At 40.4% G+C, this 23,663-nt stretch overlaps 1 protein-coding gene across 1 annotated transcript; it reads right to left on the bottom strand.

Annotated features, from left to right (window-relative positions):
• Positions 1 to 3,380: 3,380 nt before the first annotated feature.
• Positions 3,381 to 15,667, bottom strand: LOC125309173 (patched domain-containing protein 3-like). Its single transcript, XM_048265897.1, has 4 exons — positions 14,553 to 15,667; positions 11,768 to 11,895; positions 11,477 to 11,622; positions 3,381 to 7,020 (listed from the first exon to the last, which is right to left on the bottom strand). Exons 1-4 carry the CDS (start codon positions 15,246 to 15,248, stop codon positions 5,372 to 5,374), a joined length of 2,619 nt encoding a protein of 872 aa, XP_048121854.1. The 5' UTR covers positions 15,249 to 15,667; the 3' UTR covers positions 3,381 to 5,371.
• Between the last annotated feature and the right edge of the window lie 7,996 nt (positions 15,668 to 23,663).

Below are 23,663 nucleotides of genomic sequence, written 5' to 3'. Positions count from 1 at the left end.
TTGTTCTTATGCGACAGGCTTAAAGTTTTTTGTCATACCTCTGCAGTCATCTTCAGAAGAGTCACGCGATGTTGCTGTGACATCTATTGTGTGTGTGATATAATTAGTTTGTGTCATTCCACCTGTCTGATGGGATGACGGTGTCCCCAGTCACAGCAACATTGCGTGACTCTTCTGAAGATGACTGCAGAGTCAGCAGTCAAAACTGTCAGTTATGACAAAAAACGTTAAGCCTGTCACTTAAGAAACAAAATCATTTATAAAGTTAAAAGACAAAGTTCAGATATTGTACTGCTTTCCAGGGTTTTGCCGGATTTGAGGAGGAGCTTTCTATTAGGGTTGTGTAATAATTAGCTTTTCTCACAGAGGAAGTACAAATATTTCGTAATTGTTTAAAGTCTAACAAGTGCGATGTGTCTCCAGACCCTCTTGCAAGAGACCAGGATCTATTTCCTTCTCTCAGGAGGGCTAATAATTCAAGCATAAACCATGGGGTTACCCTGTCTAAGTCGTAGGGCTCTATTTTGCACACCAGCGCAATTGACTTTGTACTCGCGTTTTTGTCTTTCCTATTTTGCAGTCAATATTGGAATTTTCCCTCCACAGGTACATGTGCGCCCACGGGGGCGTTTCAGCGAAAAGAGGGGGCGTGTTCCGGCGCAAACGGTCCCTGTTGATATTTTTCAGAAAACAATTCTGCCACAGACCAGGGGGGTTTTCCAAGTACGTGGTTTAGTGACAAACCTGGGTAAGTTAACTCAGAGTAAGTGGTAAACCTCCTAATAGAAGAGCTGTATGGCTTTAATCTCCCAACAATGCCATAGGGCTCTTGTTGTAAGAGGTTTACCACTTACTCTTAGTTAACTTACCCAGGTTTGCCACTAAACCATGTACATGGAATACCCCACAGGAACCTCCTGGTCTAAAGTCAGTGGCGCAAATTCAGATGCTATTTTAAGGGCGCATGCATGGCCACAGGCCTGCAGAAATGAATGCTATGCACACCGATCTACAGACACCTTGTGCACAGATGGAAACATTCAAAGCCTTGATAATATTTGTCCAATTCCCGGCTTTGTTCGTGCATTGGTCAACTAAAAATTTAGTAGCCTATATAGTACATCGACATGCAATATCTTTACAACAATAACGCCTAATTACGAAATATTAATTTGGACAACTTTATACAGCCCTATAAAGGCTAAAGTTACCTTTAGTTTTGTTCCAATTTACCGTTGTGTATGGCTTTACACATCGTGTGCACTTTAACATCAGCCTATAAGCATTATTCCAGCTGCGCTAAGGTTTTGACAAGCACCACAATTTTGCCTACCTTGTTGTAGCCCATCTGAAATAACTCCAAAACTTTGCTATGTTCCCTCCATCCTTTCGTTGTTTTCAAAAAATGTTTTATATCCATGAAGTCTTGAGTTTGTGAATTCGCTTAAATAAGCTTATTATGTGCTGTTAACCAGCAACCAAAGATGGTAAAAAAAAGCAGCAAGTAGCCTTCGCTACAATTTCTGCAGTTGCTGCGTCCATTCATTGTTATTCTCTCTCCTGCTCAAACAAAAGTTGCATTAAGTTGCGTGCATTAAGTTGATGATAACGTGTTTACAAACTCTACTTTACATAAAATAAATATTGTAAATAGCCCACTGTCATGCAGTTAATGGGATACTGTGCAGAGTTGGAAAGTTAGGTCAACTTGGAAAGTCGTTGCCTGTTGGTAAGGTACAGCCGTACACCTGCAGGAGCGATTGCTTGGGCGCCTGTGTTGCGAACACATTTCCACGAATCATGGATGTGTTGACGACATAAATTAGGAAATATTAGAGGACTTAATGAGACGAACTGCATGCCGATTCCATGTAACCCAAATGCCCCAGCAGCAACACGGGAGAGGTCAAGGGCGTAGGTTTGGTCTCAGCTTTGGTAGGGACACATCCACAACTCCTGTTGTCACGATACCAACATTATTGTTTCAATACCAATAGCAAGTGAAGATTAAAGATTAAAATTTGATTTGTGTGATTTGTGAGATCATTCACATCAGTGGTAATCATAGAATTTGATTGACCCTCCACACACACACACACACACACATAGAAAGTGATGGTTGTCATAGGTTTCTTTTTCATATTTTGGAATTCATATAAACTATACATTTATATTGATAATTATTTATAGTATTTTATGATCTACATGATTACTAATAGCTAAACATATTTAGTAATTTGATTACATCATATTGATATTTAAATTATTAGACTACACTTGTCTATATCATCACATTTGGTGTGTAAATCTAATTGAGTGCCTGTCACTTTAAGAGGAACGTGAATGCTGAAAAATAGTTAGGGATATGTGGATTCAATTCAGCATGTTTGCTATGTCATTAGATAAAATAAATGTTAAAAAAAACTAACAAGTCAAAGGAAATCTTTCTGGGATGAGATCATAGAAGAGATAAGTGTCTCGCAAAGTTCATTTATGAGTATGGAAATGCACCAGTTTATCTTTTATTTCTTTGCATTGTGCAGGCTACATTCACAAATACATTAGCCTACATAAACAGAATATAGGAACAGGAAAATGTCTCGGATCCATTGTTTATTGCGACTGCAAGATTGGTAGCCCAATTAGCCTAACAGTCAGTGATGGTGACTTATAGCCTATGTGACTGTCCGTGCGGCACACCCTTATTCAACATGACATGGTTGAAAGATTACAGAAGCTAGCTTAGCTGTGACAATATCATGGGTAATATCCTAACAGCTAATGCTATTTTACACAGTAAAATACGCATTTGAAAGCCTGGTCACCAGTTGCCAGTTTGTATGGCTAATTATTTTGCCTAAACTGCAATGAAAAAGCTTCCTATTTTGGGGTGGCAAAGCTGATCTACAAACCACAAAAAGGGGCAAAGATGTACATGCTGAAGGGCAAAGGGAATATCACAATGTTTTACTCTGGCCTTTTTTGGGATAGGCTATGTATTGGCAGACAGCCCTAACTTACCGTTGTCATTAACACACCCGCTCGCTTGACTGCCGGTGCAAACAAGTACAATAGCCTTTTGACACTTTCCGTGCGTGTAGGCCTACTGTAGCGTGCATGTCAGATAACCCTTCCCCCTCCCCCTCTGTTTTTCAGCAAATCATATGACGACGTTTTTTGTACTGTTGTGCTGGCTGTCGGAATGATCAGCAGCACAAATAAGTTCGCTAAAATATTGGCGGGGACAATTCTGTCATCTTAAAATATTGATTAGGACTAGTCCTTAGCGTCCCACCCTAAATCTACGCCCATGGGAGAGGTATTGTTAGATTACATTGCAAAAATATCACCAGGTATTCATAAGCTTGCGATTCAGTGAGAGTGATCCCAAAACATCGGAAAGTGACATTCCTGTATTACATTTTGTCAAGAAGAAAAATCAATAGCAAACTGTTCACAACTGACTATAGCACTGTGAACTGTTCCTGGTTGCGCCTGGCAAATCCGCCATCATAATAGCAATCCACTATGGAACAAGCGTGCCTGTTGTTAAAGGGAATGTGAGATGACGCTCTGATTGGTTTATTGCACGTTATGCCCAAACCACACCCATGAATAATGTGCGCAACAGTCAATTTTCCGCCAGTAAAATAGAAACAGCGCCCATCCGCCCACAAAGCGATTTGCGCAAAGTCAATTGCGTTAAAGTGCAAGATATAGCCCGTAGTGTCTTAAAAGGAGCATGCTTATTGATAACAGTGACAATTTTTTTTTATAAAGAAATCAAGTGTCAGTTCAAAATCCATCATTTCTGAAGATATAAATTACTATAAAAAAAACATCAGATAAAAAAGCTTGGCTATTAAAAGATTTAAAATTTCTCATTGTGACCATGTGAGATCTGGTCCCATCAGGACTGCCTGGGGGCCCATCAGGACTACCTTTGCAGGGGCCCAGGATCTTGTGCTACGCTATCTTGTGCTTGTGGTCTGACAGGTTTAGCCTAACCCGTTTGAGGTAGCCAGAAGAGTTGTTAAGACAGTTGATATTAAAGTCACCGAAGACCAGAAGCTCCCCATTACAATGCTTTACAAGCAGATTTGCAAAGGCATCTAATGAGTTTGAGACAGCAGAGGAGGTCGATAGACCCCTGCTACAGTAATAGAGGTAGAGCCTAAAATAATGTTAACAGCAACAAATTTAAAGCTATGTTGAACCGATAAAGCATTTAAAATCATTACTGGGAGAGTTGATTTGGCGTAGATTGCCACATCACCCCCTCTCCCACTCCTATCGACTCTGAACAAGTTATAATCATTAAAAACATATATGTAAGACTAAGCAAACAATACAATGAAGACATACACAACAGTCTGCTCTGTTAAATACATGGTCCCATCCTGGTGGCGAGCCCCTGTTCCAGAGACTTAAATGCTGGGCACCTCACCTCTCTGGGAACCGCACCTGAGATGTTTTTGCATTTGACAACTGATATGCATTTATAACGTATGATAAATATTTTTTAATTAAGTGTAGGAAAACCGAACATTGATCCTTCATTAAAAATTCTACTAGTATTGTCATTGTGTGATTTATCCACCATTTTGCTGCAAGACACATGCTTAATTTGGTTCTACTTACTACACTGACAAAGCTGTTTCATAGCTTTGTGGAGTGGCTTGTGTATTCATGGTATAAGGATATTTTCACGTCAAATGTATAATTTCTTCTGGAAGCCTAAATAAACCTGAGTGTTTATCGGACATGTTTCGTTTTTACTGTACTGCAATAGCCTAATGTTGACCTTAGAGCCATTGGTCATCATCTTAATGTTACGTCAAAAGGTACCAAGTAACTTGATAATAGCACAGTAATTGTCTCCTTCGATTGTCATCCCAGAATTAGCTAATGCCATGGTATGCCAGTTTAAAATAACAGCAGGGCATAGATGCCTGTCTATGATGCATCCTTAAAAAACAGTTTCAGTCTTCAATTTTTTGTATTTCAACAAGGTGTTTACACCAAGTAAGGAAGTGCATGGTTTAAAAAGGCTAAAAGTAAAAGTAACAGATCGTACTTGTAAAATTTCTTCTTCTTTTCTTACATGAAGGGATAGCGTCATTAGGCATGAACTGTGAATAGCCTACAACGTAGATTGTGGCAATGGTGGTTATCAAAGACCCGACTATTTATTTCATAATAATTATTTAATAGATTACTGTATAAGAGCCTTTCATTAAGATACCAGATAGGCCTTTTTAAACACATAATATCCCACCTTCATCAGAACTTGGCTATGGGAGAGAATTTGTATATTGTGTTGTTTAAAGATGTCTATCGACCGATATGTCGGTTATCAGTTTTTGAAACCTCAAATATCGAAATCTGTATCGTTCTTTAAAATGCCATTTTGGTCGGGCTCTAAAGCATCGTTCATTTTTTTAAGTTCTATATTGTTGGTGATGGATTTGTCACTTTCAGTTCTTACTTTTTTTCCACAAACCCCAAAGAATGTCAAAAACACTGGGATAAACACAAGGCCATGTACAGCCCCAAAGGAGATGACAAGAAACATGATCTTAAAGAAGGTTCTGAAGATGTAGCTCTTTGCTGCTGACAGGACAATAACCCCAGCAATTGTTGATAAAGCTCCCTGGATTATTGGATACCCAAGGTTATAGAGAGCATCTATGGCTTTTCCATTGGCTGTTCTCTTTTCACTTGAGACAAAGGCGTAAGAAATGTGTGCAGAAAAGTCAACAGAAAAGCCAATGCAGATTACCAGGTTGATCATGGAGATGGAGTCCAGATTAACGTCCCACAAAGCCATGAAACCGGTTACGCCTGCTATTACAGAGGCAATGGCAAAGGTCACCCACAGAGAACAGAGAGGGTGTGGAATCAGCATAAGGGCAATGACAAGCATAGCGACAGTAGCTACTATGATGTTCTGGATGGTATTGCTGACAATGACGGCATACTGATCAAAGTAAATGAATGTTGGGTGGTACACCATTAAGTTTACCCCATTTGCAGATTCACCACATTTACTAGCGGTGTCTCTAAAAAAACTCAACATGTTCTTTTCGTCTACTGCAGTCCTGACATTAACTGTTGGTATAAAGATTCGGGAAGCTTGAATCACACCATCTTGAATATCAACATCTTCACTGAAGCCTGACAGTTTAAGAAAGCTTGGTAAAAAACTCATGAATGTTTTCTGGTCTGAGAAATCATAACCAGTACCCTTTCTATATTCCACAAAGGCATCAAGCCATGAAATAGTCACATTTTTGGGCACCATGTCTGAATTTGCGAACTGTCTAACACAACCCATGAGATTGTCTTGTGCAGTCTTATTCCAATACTCAAATGTTTTGTCTTTTATAATTACCATAACAAACGGTCCAAAGTCTTCGAAATACTGATTCTCATTATCATAGTAATTAACTACGTATGAGTCATCTGTAGCTAAGTTTTTCAGATCTATACCCTCTTTCATCTGAAAACAACCATATATGCTCACACCCACATATACAAAATAGAGCAAAATAACAAAGACCTTGGTGTATCTTTTAGTTAAGAATGGACCATAATACTTCTTGAAGAAGACATTGATGGGCATTTCCTCCTCTGCACCTGTTTGGTGATCATAAGCTCCTCCAACTGAACAGGCATTGCTCTTGTTGTCTGGATTTGGAGTTTCAACCTTCCTGAATGTAAGCCAGTGTCTGTTGCTTCCCTCTCGTCGTCCATTCAGGGCCAAAAAAGCACCGAAGAATGTGATGTTGTAGATGTAGCAGAAGAGGATGGCTGTGCCGGTGTACATGCAGAAGGACTGCACAGAGCGAAAAGGAGTCAGGAGGCCGATGTAAAAGGCCAAGGCATCAGTCAGAGTGGTGATGGTGATGGAGACTGCCGCCTCCTTGTACGTCTCTGCCATGCGATCTTCAACCTTGTCATGAACCCTCGTCTTCTGCCAGCAGGAGATCATGATGAACATGTCATCCACACCAATACCTATAGAAAGGGTTTTGTGCACGAACAAAGCAAAATTCCTCAAGAGTTTGATTTTATAATGTGTTTATAAAATAGACTTTTCTTAAGATGTGCAGAACAAAGAATTTTGTTCAGTTATGTCTGCATGACTTACAAAGAGACAGCATTGTTTTTCCCCCGAACATGACGTACCACTGCTAATATACTGATCTTGACTGAAAAGTAGTACAGTACGTAGTACGCAAGGGTGCCATCACTTGTGTGAAAGTAGTATTGCCAAATATCTTTCCGAGTCCAATGTGTTGTATTTATTATATCAGAGACAATTCATTCGGAATGGGTCATGCAGGAAGCCTACCTATTTTCTTTGTGATTGCCTCTATTACATTGTAACACTACAGTCTTATATACCATATAGCAGGGGTCTCAAACTCAGGCCCGCGCCCGGGCCTAATGTCAAAATAATAATGTAATTCGGCCCTTGAGGGTATTTTTTAATTGCGACAAACAACTACACTGATTAAAAACAATAGATCCAAGTACGGTGACAAATCCCATTTGTACTCTCCTCCACCAGTTGCTAGGCATCCATATATATATATATATATATATACTCTTTTGATCCTGTGAGGGAAATTTGGTCTCTGCATTTATCCCAATCCGTGAATTAGTGAAACACACACAGCACACAGTGTACACACAGTGAGGTGAAGCACACACTAATCCCGGCGCAGTGAGCTGCCTGCATCAACAGCGGCGCTTGGGGAGCAGTGAGGGGTTAGGTGCCTTGCTCAAGGGCACTTCAGCCGTGCCTACTGCTAACCAGTAGGCCACGGCTGCCCCTAAAGAGCTTCGATTCAAGAGCTTCGATTTCAGAGCTTCGATTCAAGCCCAAATTCGCTGCACAAAGTTTTCAGGAAATACTTGTATTTACACGTGAGAAACACAAAGACGTGCATTTGTTTGTAATGACGCGGAAGTGATGCAGGCCATAGTTTTGCACAAATTGAAGCAGAAATAGACCTACACCAAAAAACGTTCACGTGTGAAGTCTTGGGTAGGCTATGTTATTCACCTAGATTCTGATTCTGAAGGAGAATATCTGCCTTTTGGAGATTATGATCGATCGTCTATTGACGGTGATAGTAACAGTGCGTCTGTGAATGGAGGTGCGTCTTTGCGTGTATACAACGGTGTCCACTAAGCATAGGCCCTACCATGCTTATTTCGACCCTCTGCCCAACATAGCTGGGGGTGGCAGTGGTAATCGTGATGATAGTGTCTGTAATGGACGTGGTACAGACAGCAGGGGTAATAAAAATAGGGCTCTAAAGAACAAAGTCACCCACGATAGGAACCGATTTGACCAGGCTACTTTATTGTAGGCCTATAATAACGGTTTGTGGATATAGGCTAGTAATAGTTTACTATTGTTGGTTTACATCTTAGGCCTACTGTTTTCCTGTTAATTTGTTATGTGGGTAATATGACAAAACCTGTAAACCTGCTCAAATATGTTCAACATCCAGTATTTACTGAAAGGTGCATAATTTGAGGTGCTTGCCATCCAGTGGCAAATTAGATACATTTACCCCCTTCATAAACTTTTTTTTATACTCAAAGATTCACAGTAGGACTTTCAAGCCTTACAAAGACCACTTTCAAGCCATTGGTCAAAATCCAATGGTGTTGTTTTCTTAACCCTGGTGCCTAAAGTTTGCCATGCAGGTTTAAATAAGTTATGAGAAGAAAATATTTTTTATTTGGAGTGAAACACACACATACCTGTTTTTATGCTTTTTGTTTTTTATAATTTGTATTAATATTTATTTTATCATTATTTTATTTATAAACTAAGGTTGTTAGCACAGGTGTCTAAAAGGAGATAAAAGATTTGCACTTTCTCTTTGCAGTTTTGTGTAGTATTTGAAAAAATAGCCGTTCTTTTTTTTGTATTTTTCTTTAACACTGATGTGGCCCTCCAATCAGATGACGTTGGCCGAAGTGGCCCCCAGCTCATTTGAGTTTGAGACCCCTGCCATATAGTATACTCATTATGCATGTCACTCAGCAACAGGCAACAGGAACAGGATAACATCAGAAAAATGTGCATGGATCTCTTATTTGTTTTCGCAGAGCTATGTATAATAGCCTAGGTGTAAAATATTATATATATTATATATATGCATGGATATTTGCCTATGTATAATAGGTGTAAAATATTATATATATTATATTATATTGTATATATATATATATATATATATATATATATATATATATATATATATATATATATATATATATATAATATTTCATTCATATATTTTGGAGTTCCTTAATAGCCTAAAATAATTTGACATTTAAACATTTCATATTTTAAACTTTTTTAACACCTACCTTTAAAGTCATGATTACATTGTATCGGTTGTGTGTAAATCTAATTAGGCGCCTTGTGCCTTTCATTTAGTAGAGTAACTTGTGTCCGTGTCTATAGGCTATAATTTGGAAATGAGATGTGCATATGAGGATGTAAGTCAGGATGTTTGCTATTGGATTAGTTTAAATAAATATTGAAAAACCAAACTCAAAGAGAACCTGTCTTGGATCGCAGGAGTGTTATGCAATGTTTATTTCTGGTGAGCAGTTGACAAGCAAACATGGCGTGAGCTAACTGATGGCTAGAAGGAGGGTATGTAAAAGTTTGCCAATAGTTGCGTAGCCTGTTACTCATTTGTCATTAAAAACCAACAGTGAACGTAATTTCATTGCCTAGGTTACAGACACAGATTTGAGAGATGCAAGTCAGCAGATCAGCTATTATTATTTGTTGACATCAAACCTGAAGAGGGACACAGTTCACTTGCATAGAGTTTTTTCTCTTCTCATCCTCTAATCAACAATATAACTCTTGATGCAAGGGAGAGGCGAGGGCCCTACGTGTGTAGTGTGCTTAGAGGGCCGTCCGGCTCTGATTAAGTTACATTATGCTGTTACTGACCACTTACAATTTAAGGTAGGCTATGCTCTGTAGGCAGTGTTGTGAACATTGCTACCTGCAGAAGGTTATCTCTTCATGGCTTGACACTACCTTGCATGGAGACATATTTCACGTTAACAATGGAGATGTTAGGAAGACTAGCTTTTAGTTAACAGAGATGCAGATCATTTTCCTAATTCATTCATATGCACAACAGCCCACATTCTGCGTTCACTCCAGCGAGACAAAATAAATGTTTTTTTAAAGCTGTCATTGCCATAGGCTATTTGCTATGATATTTACCACTGTCAGACCTACAACTAGTCGCAATTTCCATTTTTTTTCGTGCAGTGGATTAGGCTAGCTCTTTTCGTGGACAGTTACAGGAATCTTTATTCGTTGTTTTAAATGCCGTTGCTTAATGGCCTACCCACGAGTGGTTCAGTTTCAATGGGCTCTCGTACACTACAGGCTACCCCATAAATTTATGCCTACTTGATGACACCAAATTAAAAAGTATATCTTGATCGGGGAAAGTTTTAGTTTCTTTTTCTGTCGACCCCCGGTTCCATAATACCATTCAATTGTGCCACAAATTAACAGAAGCATGGCAGGGCACGCCCCCAGTGAAAATGAATGAATGGAACACAGAAACGCTTCTCACGCGTCAGTCACTGATAGTAGAATGCGTCGGGGAAAACTGTTCACCAAGATGATCATGATGATAAGCTATTGGAGCAGCTTCTGATTTTTACTGAGTTTAAAGGGAAACTTGGCAGGATTTCCCCCTCTGCTGGAGAAATTGTGCATTATGCTATTTCAAACTGTGGGAAAAGGTAACGATAAAGCACATGGATTTGTTTACAAGCTAGCGAACAGTTAGCATAAGTTTGGCAGAACTATGTGGATGTTACAAGGTAAGAAACACGATTTAAAACGAGTTTCTTGTTTCTCACTTCTCTTTCCAGGACGGTAGTCTCAATGTTGCAAGGTTGGTTTTCCGCCTGGGGACGCTAGGTGCAGCGGGGAAAGTCACCATTTTCACCGGAACAGGTCATTTAACCATCCGAATGATTTCTAAACGGGTTTATTACGTTGAAATAGTTGCCAAGTTCCCCTTTAATCTTAATCTTAGGTGATTCCATGTATGAAAACTAGTATTGCCAGGCATTTCAGAAATGGCCTGAGACTGAGGTGTGCCCCCCTGTTGTCTGGAAAGGTAATATGTAACAAGAGAAGACGTCATGATCATCAATTAAAGATGACTGTCAGAGAATGCCCTTTTTCTCTTTTGGGTTAGAAGGAAATATATAACTATGTAGATCAGTTTGGGAGTACATTTGGATTTTAGATTAGCCTGTTAAAGTTAATGTGCGAAAAGAGAATCACTAGCTTTAAATTGCACGTTTGAATTGTATCGTAACAGATGTACATCTGAATAGGCAATCATGTGTGCAATGTCCCAACATGTGTCAAGTTTTACAAAATGAGCCTTACCAAGAATCAGGAAGGGAGAGGTCGTCACAGTTATTGCAAATGGCATCCCACAATACAGAAGCAGGCCGAAACTGGACAGCACAGACAGCCCTGCAGAAAACACCCCAAAGATGGCCACAGATACCTTGTTCCTCACACAGTCCAACCTGGATACAGATGACAGTAATTACCACACAGACACTTAACCACCATCAGTTGATATCATCTGCCATACAATGGGAATTCATTTCTGGAATAATCTGAACAAATGCTCTAAACCGTGGTAGGCATACTGTATAAGAGATGACATACCTTAGGCAAGAAAGAATAGATATGTTGATGGCCAAAAAATATGTGATGGAAAACAAGGGGGTCACACTTTTGCTATTCTTTTTCAGCTCTTCTTCTCTTGACAATGATGTGAAAATGGATATAGAGCCCTGCAACAAACACATGGAACAGACACATACTCTATATCAAATGGATTCATTTACAGGAATTTATTCACATTCACAGGAAACTGTATTTAAAAAGCAGAGCCTTCCATTTTTACAGAGCATTCCATCTCCACAAATGACCAATAAACTTACTTGCTATCATTTATTTTCTGATTACTAAATAGGAATGCTCCTTTTGAAATTCTAAATTCTTTTCTTTTCTGTAGTTTGGGCCTTTTTCCCAGAAGAGTGATTCATGATTTAATTTGTGTGAATGATGCAACTTGACCACACCTGGAGACGCCAGAGAACCGTAAAATACCCAACAAATTAATTCTATGACTCCTCTAAGGCATTAGGCCTGACGCAAAACCTGGCGGATTATTATCCCAACGCAAAGTTTATTCCTATCTTACACTCGAGTTTTGCGCTATGCGCGTCTCTTTTATTAAACAATGCACTCAGGGGTGGGGCAATTAACGACCTAAGGTGTGGTCTGCGCATTATCTAAAATCGCTATCATACACTACCTGAAACGCATAACGCCGCATTAAGAGAAACTTGATCAGAAATCCATGGCGAGTTTTGTTTACATGTTATTTTAAGAGCGCATTATCAACAGTTATATGGGCGGGTGCATAACGCACCCTGCTTCTTTCATCCACAGGAACGTGCACCAGCGCACATCCATGCAAAACATTACAAATGTGTGTGAAGCTATGGGCACAGTTTGTATAGTTAATAATCTACTAACTGAAAAAAATCGAAGGATATATCTTCAACAAATGGAAATTGCTCCTTTCATTTCATAAACTGACTACAACTCAAGTCACGTGACCCCTTCAAGTTAGCCCTTCCCCTTCATAAATAACTACATGTACCGCAAAGCGGTACACCATATGACCACCGCTCAGTCCTGCACATTTTCTCCGCAAAAATAAATCACTGTCAATTTGTCACTTGTCAATTTGTCTCCTATTCCATCCCCTACTCTTGCAACTTTTGAGTATAAATGAGTGTGTGTATGTCTGTGTTTTCTTTTGTGTATATGTGTGCTTCACTGTGTGTGTGTGTTTTAGCTTGTGAGTGTGTGTGGGGGGGTAATGGTGTGTGTGTGTGTGTGTGTGTATCTGCTTGCTTGCATGTGTGTGTATGTGTGTTTTGTGTGTATGTGTGTGTGTGCGTGTCTGTGTTCACTTGTGAGTGGTTGTGTAGGGGTAATGGGGTGTGTGTGTGTGTGTTTATTACATTAAGGTACATTACATTTGGCTGACGCATTTTAAGCCAAAGCGACTTACAACATGGTAAACAGTTTAAAGCTTTTTAAAACAATTCTCTCAACAATTCTAGAACCATTTAAGCCAATTTAAAAAGGTAGCGTACAATAAGAAAAAGTGCTTCAGTGAGTGCTGTTTTTATGCAGTCCAGGGTCAGTTCTAGTCAGGTGTAAGTGTTAGAAATAGCAAGGCTAGTTGTAAGTAGTGTTACGAGGAGATTCTCTGAAGAGCAGGGTCTTCAGGAGTTTTTTGAAGATGAAGAGGGATGTCCCTGCTATAGTAGGAATTGGTAGCGCATTCCAGCAACGAGGAACAACAGATGACAAAAGTTTGGATTGGCCTGAGTGTACCGGTGGCAGAGCCAGACGTCGTTCGTCTGAGGAGCACAACGGTCAGGAGGTAGCGTATGCCTGTATGAGGGCATTCAAGTAGGTGGGAGCAGAACCGGAAACTACTTTGCAGGCAAGCGTTAGAGACTTGAATTTGATACGAGCGGCCATAGGTAGCCAGTGTAGCTGGATGTGCAGCGCGGTAACATGTGCCCTTTTGGGTTGGTTGTAGACCGCGTTCTGGATCATCTGAAGTAGTTTCACGTTGCAGGCTGGGAGACGTGTCAGGAGGGCGTTACAGTAGTCGAGTCGAGAGATAACTATGGCCTGTACCAGGATTTGGGTAGCATCTTGGGCCAGGTACTGTAAGTCCTGATTTTCTGTATGTTGTGCATGTGTGTAGAGTGTAATGTTCATGTATGTTTATGTGCGTGTTCCTGCATGTGTGTGTTTGTGCATGCGTGCGCGTACGTGTATGTTTGTGTGTGCGTACATGTGCTTGTGTGCGTGCGTGTGTATATGTGTTTATGCGTATGTGTTTTATGTGTGTGTCTGTGCCTACAAGTGTGTGCATGTATCTTTATGTGTGTGTTTGTGTATGTGCATGCGTAGTGTGTCACTAAATGTACATATATTCATTTATGTATGGTCCCCCATGAACGGAATTCCACGAAACTTGGCATGCATTCAGAGGGTGTCTAAATGATCCTACACTAAAAATGCTGTCGGTTTTGAACCTGTCAGCCAAAGATACCTGCGACTACAATGGCTCGTTTTTGCTTTTTCATTTGTAACTAGGTGGCGCTTTACATCAAATGAGTGGATATGATGGGATGGGTTGACATGACCCCTGGAGGCCAACATACAAAAAAAAAATCCGGAAGAAAAATCAGACAAAAGAAGACAAAAACTGCCGCTTCGCAGCGCGCCAGTCATAAATAACGGACATAGGTGCGTGTCTCCCTTATAGTTTCATATTGCCACTATACACAAAGCCATCAACGTTTTTCTCCCACATGCAACAAGACTCAAATTTCACACATGATCTTCTTACCCCTTCAGCATATTTTGTCTCCGATGAGAAAGTGTCAATAAACAAACTCAGCCAGGCATCAGTTTCATTTCCGAGGTCTTCTTCTAAGTAGTAGAACAATCGTATCGAATCGGCGCTCTGAATTTCCTTAGTTTCTGGTCTATATTTAACACCGCCAATAACTGTTCCAAAAAATGTTTTTCCATGAAATGGGTAATATATAGTCATATTGTCAATGTTGCTAGCCTTATACGTTACAATATCTAAAACGTCATTCGAGACACATTTGTTTTTCTTCTTAGCACACAGGTTTTCAAATGTCTTGTTTGTACTTGTCTTGAGACTCTTCACTCGCTCGTCTAATGTCATTATTTCTTGAAACGCCTTTACAGTGAGTATATTAGGCTTCTTCACCAGGATAAACGACGCATACACGCCCTCGGTATAGATCTTCAATTGGGAGAAATCTTTGCCTGGAGGAAAATGTTGTTTGACAAACGCCCTCTCCTCTTTCGCTGGGCCGTTTAGTGGCGTGAACTGGTCCTCAATGTTATGTACCTCTCTCTGATGAAGAAAGTAAAATCCTCCTCCGAGTCCGCACGATATCATCAGAGGAAGAATGAAAAACAACCACGGATATTTACCGATGCAACGCCCAAGTACCTTAAAGGCAGCGGCAACAGGCTTTTCAACGCAGTTTGTGTTACAGTAAGACATGTTTCGTTTCTAACTAGCCTTACAAAATGAGTGGTTATTTCTCCAGTATCCATGCGCTGCAACTGTCCGAAAAAGTTTCAATTTAGCGAGGGAAATGTCGTATAAACGAAATGGTTGCCCGTTGCCAACATTTCCTGTAACTCGCTGTCGTTTTCAAGAATGACCAGAGGATGCAAATCAGATAGCCTCGTGACCTGATACCTAGGCTACTGGGATAATTCTTGCTAGTGTAGCAGGATTAATGGGTGGAGCGCCCAATAATGGCTGCCTAATTGGTTAGCCAATAGGTATACTTGGCTACTATATTAAATGGTAGGTTGCGTTTGCCCAGGTGGACGCCTGGACCCCTGCCTCTGCCACATCACATCGCACTCACTCCTGCCTGGCCGCCGCACCATCCATTGTTTGCATCACTGGCCTCCATGCTGCATTTTCCTTCACCGCATCGTTTGCTTCCTGCTTCACTGTTCTCAGATAATGTGGCACAGAAGGAAATGGCGGTGGCGGGCCCAGGCACCTGCTACATGTTATTATTTGTCTGGTAATTCTTTCACACAAACTCTACAGACGTAACTACAGACGTAAGTCACAGACCACTTGGAGGTGCAAACAATTGGATATTTGGTTATTTGACCACCAGTTAACTTTTTTTTTCCTTTATTAAAGACATAATACAAATACAAATGAATATAATATAAAAGTGAAACAGTACGGTTACAATTATACAAAATAAAATTACAAGTTGCACAAAACAAAGACAACGATTAATAAGTAAATAAATGAAAAGAAAAACAGGAAAAGAAAAAAGACAAATTAACAAGGGGAATTAACAAGCACAATATTGTAATGTTTAAGCAATGTTGTAGCTTTTTTGTTATCCAATCTTTTAACAATTTCAAGAAAGGACTCAAGTTCAGCGCTAAATTGTTCTACATTTGGGGTAGCTAAAGCAAATTTTTGCTTGTGTATATAAAACTTAGTCATCAAAATAACAAGATTACAAATAAATTCTAAGCTAGTGTCTTCCTCATTTTCATAGTACATAAAGACATCTTTCAAAGAAAATTGAAGATTAGGGTTCAATTGAAGATTTCCCTGAGAACCAGTGGCTCACAATGTCTGCCCATAACTTAGTAGTTATTGGACAACTGTGAAACAAATGTGTCAAAGTTTCGCTATGACCCTTACAAAATGTACATATATCTTCAGTATCACAATATTTGGAAACAAGAAAATTTACTGGATATATTGTGTGCAAGATTTTAAAGTGCACTTCTTTGACTTATGCAAAACCTAAAGGGAGTTAACCAGGACTTGCCAGTTAATGGGCCCAATTATTGCACCCCAGAAGACTTCCCCCTAGGAGAGATCTTATTTCTTGCCTGAAGCACAACTCGAATATGTTTGTTACTGCACTTCTTGTCAGTAATTGGAACGCCATTTAGAGAAAGTGTAGGGAGAATAATATTATTGCATAACAAAGAGGACTTAAGTAGCTGTAACAAGCCAGAAGGGATAGCCTTTGTTACCATCAGTTAACTTTGAAACAGGCATTTTACTTCGGATAGACAATAGCAATAATAGCAATTTGATTAATGTCAAAAAATCTAGACTGGAGTAACTCAACATTTGACACCTCCGATATGTTTAGTGTTCTAAAGATGTCAAATAGCCTGTTATGGTTACCACATTGATAGCCAGCTCCTTATGTGATCTCAATGGCGATGCAGCGTTTGTTTGCTACGGTGGCTGACCGGTGCAAACGACATACAATTTATGACAACAGATGCAAATCAACAAAACACATGCGAATAGACAAAACACAAAGAACTTCAGAAAACATCTTCATCTTCATTTGACAACACTTGCACATAATTTAGAAAATGCACTGCAAATTCAGAAAACATTTACATTTCAGAAACGAGCTGCTAATTCACAACAGCAATTCAGAAACGCGCTGCAATATTCACAACACAACGGAAGTGTTAGGTGGCGAACGGGTGTAAACCTACATACGTACAGACAGTAAAGGAGAGGTGTTCATCACTTTTAACTCATTGAGTGCCAAAAACATAATATTAAGTTTTTAGCTTTTTTTTTATGAAAAAACACTCTAACACTTTAACGAAACTAGACACTAACACACCTTATATGTGATTTTGGGGACTCTGTGATGAATGGAAATTAAATATATGACGATCGAAAACTCATGAAAATGCACAATCTGGACATTTTATCTGGACATTTTATCATAACTCGGTTGCTGCTTTGGGTCGAATCAGTGACGCATGCACGTCAACTCAAAACCAGGCCATTTTCGTGGGTCTCTAGGACAAAGCTTCCAAAAACAGCTTGGCATTCAAGTCGAGTCAAGTCGGCTTTTATTGTCAATTTCTTTACATGCACTGGTCATACAAAGAATTGAAATTTCGTTTCTTACTTTCCCATGCAGACATAGACATACTTTAAATACAGACATACTGTAGACATACTATAGACATAGCCATAGACAATAAACATTAAATTAAAGTGCAAGACTGAAATATAGAACATGTATGTATCAAAATAGAAATATAGGACATATATATATATAAAAAAATAGAGGTAGTTGTGTTGTATATTTATATAGTCTTAACAGTTACATGAAGTTTAAACTTGTGCTTGTGTGACCTGTATATTTACATTGATATGCAGTATGCAGTAATTTCAAGTATATCAGGCTTGATGTGAAGCAGCAACACGTTAGGCCGCGAGTCACAGTGCAGTTCCACAGGGCGGTGTTGGGGGGGGTTAGGGTAGACAGGATCCTAGTTTCCTAGGTTCCTGGTTGGCTGGTGGGTGGGGGGGCTGTCAGTGATGGGAGAGTGGGTAGAGTGTTCAGCATCCTGATTGCTTGGTGGATGAAGCTACTTGCCAGTCTGGTGGTGCGGGAGCGGAGGCTCCTGTACCGCTTTCCAGAGGGCAGGAGGCTGAACAGTTTGTGTGCAGGGTGGGTTGTATCCTTGACAATCATTAGTGCTTTGCGGGTGAGGCGGGTGGTGTAAATGTCCTGCAGGGAGGGGAGTGGTGCTCCAATGATCCTCTTAGCTGTTAACAGTGGCTGGAGGGTCTTCCTGTTCTGATCTGTGCAGCTTCCGCCCCACACTGTGATGCTGCTGGAGACGATGCTCTCGATGGTCCCTCTGTAGAATGTAGTCATGACGGGAGGCGTGGCACTTGCCTTCTTCAATTTGCGCAAGAAGTAGAGGTGCTGCTGGGCTTTCTTCATCAGTGATGCTGTGTTGGTGGTCCAGGAGAGGTCGTCGCTGATGTGCACCCCCAGAAATGTTGTGCTGCTCACTCTCTCCACAGCATCTCCGTCGATGGACAGTGGTGGCAGTTGTTTGTGGCCTCTCTGAAAGTTGACAACAATCTCCTTGGTCTTGCTGACATTTAGCAGGAGGTTGTTGTCTTTGCACCATTTAGCCAGCAGGTCTACTTCTTCTCTGTAGTGAGCCTCATCGCCCTTAGTGATGAGGCCCACCAGTGTTGTGTCGTCCGCAAACTTCACCAGATGGTTGGAGCTGTGAGTGGTTGTACAGTCATGTGTTAGCAGTGTGAAGAGCAGGGGGCTGAGCACACACCCTTGAGGGGCCCCCGTGCTCAGGGTCAGAGTGCTTGAGGTGTTGTCCCCGACGCATTACTGCTTGTGGTCTCTGCAACAGGAAGTCCAGCAGCCAGTTGCAGAGGGAGGTACTGAATCCTAGCTTGTCCAGTTTGCTGATGAGTTGTTGTGGTATTATGGTATTGAATGCTGAACTGAAGTCTATGAACAGCATTCTCACATATGAGTCTTTATTGTCTAAGTGGGTGAGGGCTGGATGGAGGGCAGAGCAGATTGCATCCTCCGTGGATCGTTTGGCTCGGTATGCAAACTGGAAGGGGTCCAGGGTGGGGGGTAGGGTGGCTTTGATGTGTGACATGACTAGCCGTCGAAGCACTTCATGATTATGGGCGTGAGTGCTTCAGGGACGGTAGTCATTGAAGCATGATGGTGATGATTTCTTTGGCACGGGTATGATGGTGGCAGTTTTGAAAAGTGATGGGATGACTGCTTGCTCCAGAGAGGTGTTGAAAATGTCTGTAAAAACATCCTTCAGCTCTTCTGCACAGTCCTTCAACACTCGTCCTGGTATGTTGTCTGGGCCTGCTGCTTTGCGTGGGTTAATGGTGGCTAGTGTCCTCTTCACGCTGGCAGAGGACAGGTACAGGGGTTGGTCGTGGGGGGGAGGTGGGGTTTTCTGTGGGTGAGTGTCATTTTGTGCTTCAAAACGGGCGAAAAAACTGTTCAGGTCATTTAGCAGAGAGGTGTTGTTCTCACAGCTCCGTGGCGCAGGCTTGTAGTCAGTGATGGCCTGTATGCCCTGCCATAGGCTCTGTGCATCTCTGCTGTCTTTGAAGTGTGTTGTTATTTTGTCTGTGTAATCCTTTTTTGCCTTCCTGATGCCCTGGGACAGGTTAGCCCTCGCTGTTCTTAGGCCAGCTACATCTCCAGTTTAAAGGGTTACACTTTACTTGACAGTATCGACATAAGAGTGACATTGTAGTAAAAATTATTTGTATGAACATACTGTATACAAATGTAATTTTAACATCATCAGCCTGTCTCCCTCATATTTGCATTAACTGCTATGCCTGGTCAAGACGCCTCGACCATTTGCAAATCAAGTCTTTTGTCATGTACAACGGCCCAGCTTTTGTCTTATGCCAGATATCTCCGGGGCGTGTCTGAACTTTTCCACTGCAGCAGACAAAGAACCTACTAACAGATATAAGGCTGTGACGGACAATGTTCGGGAGGTGACTTGAGGCAACTTGTTTCATGTTTCTCCTCCGAGCCGGCTTGTAATAAACCTGGGAACGTTTCCCTTTCTAAACACATCTCAGCACGGTTTTGCTTCCACGTCATTTGTAATTCTCACCACAACATGACACTGTCATGAATGTGTCATAAACAAGTCATAAACGTTTATGACATAACACTTCTGTTATTAAGTGACATTCGGTTTTTGTCATAACAAGTTAGGATTAGGATTAGGGTTAGAGTTAGGATTAGAGTTAGAGGTTAGGATTAGGGCTAGGGTTCATATGTTCATGTCGATACTGTCAAATAAAGTGTACCTTATAAAGTGTTACCTAATTTTCTGTTTAAGCCCATTCTAGCTTCCATACTGCCATACATTATTTTTAAGGAACAACCTCTCCTGATGTTACAGTGTGTGTATAGCTGACAAACCTGCCTACCAGGTTTGGTGGCCAACTAAATGGCAGAGAAATAAACAACTGTAAATATAATTTGTGATTAACGGAGTCCAAAGAGCATTGTAGCAGTTGCAACTACAGAGCAGAAGTCACAGCCAATGTCGGGTTTAAAAGTGGCAGTTATAGAATATAACAATTTGGTGGTTGCAGGCGTATTTCATTCAGCAATTTATGTACAATCTGAGGAAGTAAGAAATGTTATTCTGACCATGCAGTTGCTGAGATGTGAGTTACATCATTAAACACTGTCCCCTTGTGGCCGATTTGTTACTTAGCAATGCTAAAATGGTAGCTTGTAAAGAAGTGATGAAATATAGAATTAACTAGATGTACCGCATAGCGGTACAAAATATGACCGCCGCTCAGTCCTGTACATCCGTTCCGCGAAAATAAATCACACTTCAATTTGTCTCCATCTTTTACTCCATCCCCCACTCTTGAAACTTTTGTGTATGCTTGTTTGGCATGCCTGAGTGTGTTTGTGCGGCTGCACAGAAAGTAGCCTACTGGTGAATAGCCAAAGAAGATGTAGCATTGTTATAAAACCTTTAAAATCTCTAAACAATAACAAGTAGGGCAGTTCATCACAGTTCATCAATTGCAACTGGAATGATGAAAGGTCACTTACACCTGTAGGCTACATTGTATTTGGGAAAAGCAAAAGGTATCAGCATAATTTTATTTATTTATTTATTTATTTATAAACAAAAACATCTGTCATGCTGTTTTCAACAGCTATCAAAAACAAAGGTCATTTTTGGATGGATGGATTTTTTGTGAATGTTTCTTCTTCTACATAAGATTTTAGTCATCTTTAGTTCATGTGATACTTTATTGTCAATGCACAAATTAAGTAACAGTAGTCTGAAACGTAATGCTGTTTTACATCTAACCAGTGGTGCAAATAACTGACATGTCCAAATGGGCCTTGATGAAATGCGTTGCTAGACTGTTCATACACATTTTAACGGGCCAAAGTTGAAGAGCTGTTGTCCGTTATTGTTCGTGCAAATATAGGCTGATTCATGTTCCCTTGCATTGTGTAACTGAGGTCCATGGCTAGTCTAGCTTTCACCAGACCAAGCTCAATCTTTTAAGAAATCAAAAAATAAATAGCGGGCAGATTAGGCTGGGTTCACCCAGCCTAGTCCATAGGCACCCGATATTGTTTAATTTTCCAATTGAGATATCCACACTCTGGCTATTCTAAATGCAAAAATGCATCAGGGAGTTATGACAAAACTGTAACTAACAAACTAGATCCTAATAGAAAGCTGTTAGCTTCCCTAAGCTACAGGTAGGCTTATAAGGTAGGCCTATAGGCTATGGCTATGCCAATAGGCTATGCTGGCGACACAGATAAAATCTCCTTTGGAAACCAATGGCTTACGCCTTACAGTATCAAGCGGACTTAAATTGCCATATCGTGGCGAAAAGTTGTAATAAAATTCACGCAGCTCCATGAGTCAAGGAAAGCGCAAATGAATTAGCCACTTCTAAATGGGACCCCCTACACAGTAGCTTAAGGTGTGTTGCTAAAGCAGCCATAATGAAATGAAGGTGTCATTGTTTGGATACTAAACACACACATGCTTTTTTATTTCACAGACTACAACTACCAAGCTGTAATCAAAGCACATCGATTCCCCTCTCACACCCTGCACGCACTTAAAACAAATAAACAGGCGTCTTAGTCTCACGCATGTATAGGCAAAACTGTATCAGACCGGTGTAACGTTGGTAAATCTTCCATTGCACAGAATGATTTTTGTAGCACGTGCAACAAATGACAGTCGAAAGATACAATTACAGTGCTGCTATCAATTTGTTTTTGGTATAACCGCATTTATAGTTTTCTACAAATGCAATCAATCAAATTGGCCTCCATCACTCAACCAACGCTAACGGTAACATTACCTAGGTCCTTATTGATATTATAAGATTAACGTACCTGCAGTAAAAACCAAGCATGTCCAATAAACATCCTCAGATTTATTTCGGCTTCAAGAAGAAATGGGAATTACATTTCATGTGAACATCGTCCTATCCTTATTAGACGTTCTCTCCGGTAAACTACAGCCCTTGTAGGAAGCGTCCATTGTTTTTCCAACCCACTTTTAACTTCCAACAAAATTACGTCTCACTGCAACGATGCGCCATCTAGTGGACAAACGACTACTTATCGCCATGCAGCCATGATGATGATGCAGCCATGATGATGATGAATATTTGGCTTTCTTTTAATCCTACTGAATTTGTAATTATGTATCGGCCGTTCTAATACCGATAGTATGTGGGTGCCTGTGTGTGTGTGCATGTGTATATGTGTGCACCGCCATCTACAGGCCAATGAGTGTACAGTCACTAAATGTACACATAACCTAATTTTTTTTAGACCCCCCCCCCATGGATGAAATTCTACGAAACTTGGCATACCCCCATAGAATGCCAGGTCAATCATACACATAAAATTTGGTGCAGTTCTGAACATCTTAACTGAAGATAGGTGCGATTAAAGCAGAATAATATTGCATTTTCATTTTTTACCGGGGGGGGTGCAAATCACAAATGAGTGATTATGGGCCAGGTTGATGTGGGCCCTTGAGACCAACATACCATAAAAGATTCTTCATCCTCAGTGCCACGGTTCAGGTAGTTATTTAGGGAAAAACTGCTTTTTTTGCGGTTCGGGGTGCCTAGCATGGGGGGGAGGGGAGGAGGGCCCCCGGGATCTAAAACAAAAAATTTTCCGAAAAAAGTCTAGTGGGGCTACATACCCACCAAATTTCATGTGCACCGGTGTTTCGGTGTCCCGGGTATCGTTGACCAAAAATTCAGAGATGACTGGGAAAAATAAAAAATAAAAACTTTGACAATCTTTATATGACCGCTTCGCTAGCTTCACTAGCGGCGGTCATAAATATTCAGTCAGTCAGTAACATTGGCCACACAGTATGCAAAGATATTCAAAAGTTTATTGTAAACATTATAAAATCTGCATACAAATAAAGTAATTTAGCTAAATGTTTTTATGTACCATTTACACACATATTGCAACTACATAATTACACACTACAAGCATATTGTCAAGTTATAATAATTACACATTTCACA

This window comes from Alosa alosa, chromosome 16 (genome assembly GCF_017589495.1).
Source record: "Alosa alosa isolate M-15738 ecotype Scorff River chromosome 16, AALO_Geno_1.1, whole genome shotgun sequence".
In the NCBI taxonomy this organism is placed as follows: domain Eukaryota; kingdom Metazoa; phylum Chordata; class Actinopteri; order Clupeiformes; family Clupeidae; genus Alosa; species Alosa alosa.
This window is presented reverse-complemented; position numbering and strand designations above follow the sequence as displayed.

Bases quoted from the DNA above. Each gene is read 5' to 3' on its own strand.
- LOC125309173 (XM_048265897.1), bottom strand. From the start codon at position 15,248: ATGTCTTACTGTAACACAAACTGCGTTGAAAAGCCTGTTGCCGCTGCC. The intron at 11,623-11,767 runs GTATGTCATCTC...ATCTGTATCCAG, and splicing joins TCTATTCTTTCTTGCCTAAG to GTTGGACTGTGTGAGGAACA. The intron at 7,021-11,476 runs GTAAGGCTCATT...CCCTTTCTATAG, and splicing joins CTCTCCCTTCCTGATTCTTG to GTATTGGTGTGGATGACATG.